The sequence below is a fragment of the Mandrillus leucophaeus genome, unplaced genomic scaffold (assembly GCF_000951045.1).
Source record: "Mandrillus leucophaeus isolate KB7577 unplaced genomic scaffold, Mleu.le_1.0 Scaffold205, whole genome shotgun sequence".
In the NCBI taxonomy this organism is placed as follows: Eukaryota; Metazoa; Chordata; class Mammalia; order Primates; family Cercopithecidae; genus Mandrillus; species Mandrillus leucophaeus.
In genome coordinates, this window is record NW_012102088.1 from 542,919 (window position 1) to 545,663 (window position 2,745).

General features: G+C 46.4%; 1 protein-coding gene across 3 annotated transcripts in view; it reads left to right on the forward strand.

Annotated features, from left to right (window-relative positions):
* ZNF460 (zinc finger protein 460) overlaps positions 1-2,745 on the forward strand; it is a 13,929-nt gene that overhangs the window by 4,248 nt on the left and 6,936 nt on the right. For all 3 annotated transcript variants that reach the window (XM_011979651.1, XM_011979650.1, XM_011979652.1), the window contains exon 2: positions 303-429. In XM_011979651.1, the coding sequence (XP_011835041.1) occupies positions 396-429 (34 nt within the window). In that variant the 5' untranslated portion in view covers positions 303-395. The remainder of the gene's footprint in view (positions 1-302; positions 430-2,745) is intronic.

Genomic DNA, 2,745 nt, shown 5'->3' on the forward strand with positions numbered 1-2,745 from the left:
AGATGGAGTCTTGCTGTGTTGCCAGGCTAGAGTGCAGTGGCACGATCTCAACTCACTGCAGCCTCCACCTCCCAGGTTCAAGCAATTCTGCCTCAGCCTCTTCTGTCTCCTCTTCGCTGCTGTAATCCATGCAAGGCAGTGTCCACATTCCCCTTGATCCTAGCACAGATCTAGGCCCTTTGGAGGTGCTTGGTGATTTGGCCTTTGATTCTCTGTGCATCTTTTGCAGTGCTGGAGTGACAGGTTCTAATCCTATTCCACAGTTGCAAAGGAAACATTACTGGCTCTGTTTGACTTTTCAGGAGTCTGTGACCTTCGAGGACGTGGCTGTGACATTTACCCAGGAGGAGTGGGGGCAGTTGGACGTGACCCAGAGGGCCTTGTACGTGGAGGTGATGCTGGAGACCTGTGGGCTTCTGGTCGCACTGGGTAAGGCCTGTCCTCTCCTCTCCAACATCAGGGGCACCTGAAAGCAGCTTCATTCTAGCCTAATTCAGCTTCATTCTGGCTTCAGGCCGGGCTAGTGGAATAGGTCTTGGGAGCCAGCCCTCCTGTTTCCCAAAGCTTGACTCAATTTTTTTTTTTTTTTCCTTTTTTTTTTTTTGAGACACAGTTTCGCTCTTATTGCCCAGGCTGGAGTGCAGTGGCATGATCTTGGCTCACCACAACCTCCGCCTCCCGGATTCAAGTGATTCTCCTGCCTCAGCCTCCAGAGTAGCTAGGATTACAGGCATGTGCCCCCACACTCAGCTTATTTTGTATTTTTAGTAGAGATGGGGTTTCTCCATGTTGGTCAGGCTGGTCTCAAACTCCTGACCTCAGGTGATCTGCCCATCTTGGCCTCCCAAAGTGCTGGGATTACAGGCATGAGCCACCACGCCTGGCCTCATTATTTTGACTCACTTGATTCTTCCTGATCTCTTTGTGTCTTACTTAGAAAGGGTTGGCTAAGAAATGTAGTTTGCTTTTGGTCACAGCCAAAGGAGAGGGATCCGTTACCAGGAAATGGGGATGTTTTGTAGAACCCAAAGGTGGGATTTGCAGCCAGGCCCCTTGTGGGACTAACACTGGGTATCTTGTGCTGGCTTCCTTTATGGGTCTGCTCCTGTCACTGTCTTTTCATAGTGGCTTTTTCTGGCTTAGCTATTGTGTGGAATAAAGTGACCATCTAGTTCTTGTTCTCTGAGACTCACACATTCCTTGGCACTACTACTTCCTACATATTTTTGTTGTTTCTCTGTTGATACTCTTCTCAGTTAATTTTCCCAGCATCCCCATCCTCAGTGAGTAAGGATAATAGGGCCATTGCAATGAACACCTGAGAAAATTCATTCATTCAGTTTAACAGATATACCTTCATTGTGAGATGCTGTTTGTTGCATTTTTTTCTTGATAAAAGTTCTTTCTTTTGTGAAGTGTTGATTTTGATGTTTGTGCAAATGTCTGTATGTGGCAAAATTGCTGTTTGGAGTTCCCTCCCAGTTTTTTATTTTTCAGTGGTTCATGAAATGTCGAAGTATGGAGTCACCACGTCTACCCCTCACTCTGCTGCCCGGTTCCCTTAGGATTGAGTTTTTCCACTCGTATCTCCCATTCTTCTTTATAGCCTCCTTGTTTTGAGACTCCTGGCACCATACAGGGGAGTTCTCCATTTCCTCTGAGCACAGCACTTGGGAGACCAAGGTCTGATGCCTCAGAGTCCAATCCTAGCTCTACTCCTTGTCAGCTATGTGTTCCTGGGCAAAGTACTGAACTCCTCTGTGCCTTAATTTTCTTTTTAGAATTTTTTATTTATTTATACCCATGCTAGTGCCGAAAAGTGCCTCAATTTTCTCGTGGGTAAAATGGGACAATATGTGGCAAAAAAGGCTTACCTTTGTTTCATTGCACTTTGCTTTACTGCACCTAGCAGTTACTGTATTTTTAGAAGTTGAATGTTTGTGGCAACCCTGAATTGAGCAAGTCTGTCCCAACCATTTTTCCAACAGGCATGTGCTCACTTTTTGTCTGTGTCACATTTTGGTAATTCTTGCAGTATTTCAAATGTTTTTTATTAATATTTTATCTATTGCGGTGATCTGTGATCAGTGATCTTTGATGTTACTGTTGTAATTGCTATGAGGCACCTCGAACTGCACCATGTAAGACAGCTTTATCGATAAATGTTACGTGTTTTCTGACTGCTCCACTTACTGGCCATTCCCTCTCTGTCTGTCTCCTTGGGCTTCCGTATTCTCTGAGATACAACAATAATGGAGTCAAGTCAATTAATAACCCTGAAATGGAAGCCAGATGCGTCTAATCCCAGCTACTCTGGAGGCTGAGATGGGAGGATTGCTTCAGGCTAGGAGTTCGAGACCAGCCTGGGCATCATAATAAGCCTCCATCTCTTTCACTTTTTGAATAAGCTATAACTCATATGCTGTGTTGTGCAAAAATCTTAAGAAGTCCATTCACTGAGGCCGGGTGTGGCGGCTTACGCCTGTAATCCCAGCACTTTGGGAGGCTGAGGCGGGTGGATCTCCTGAGGTCAGGAGTTCGAGACCAGCCTGGCCAACATGACGAAATCCCGTCTCTACTAAAAATATGAAACAATTAGCCAGGCGTGGTGGTGCACACCTGTAGTCCCAGCTACTCGGGGGGCTGAGGCAGGAGAATCGCTTAAACTCAGGAGGCGGAGCTTGCAGTGAGCCGAGATCGTGCCACTGCACTCCAGCCTAGGCGACAAAAGGAGACTCTGTCTCA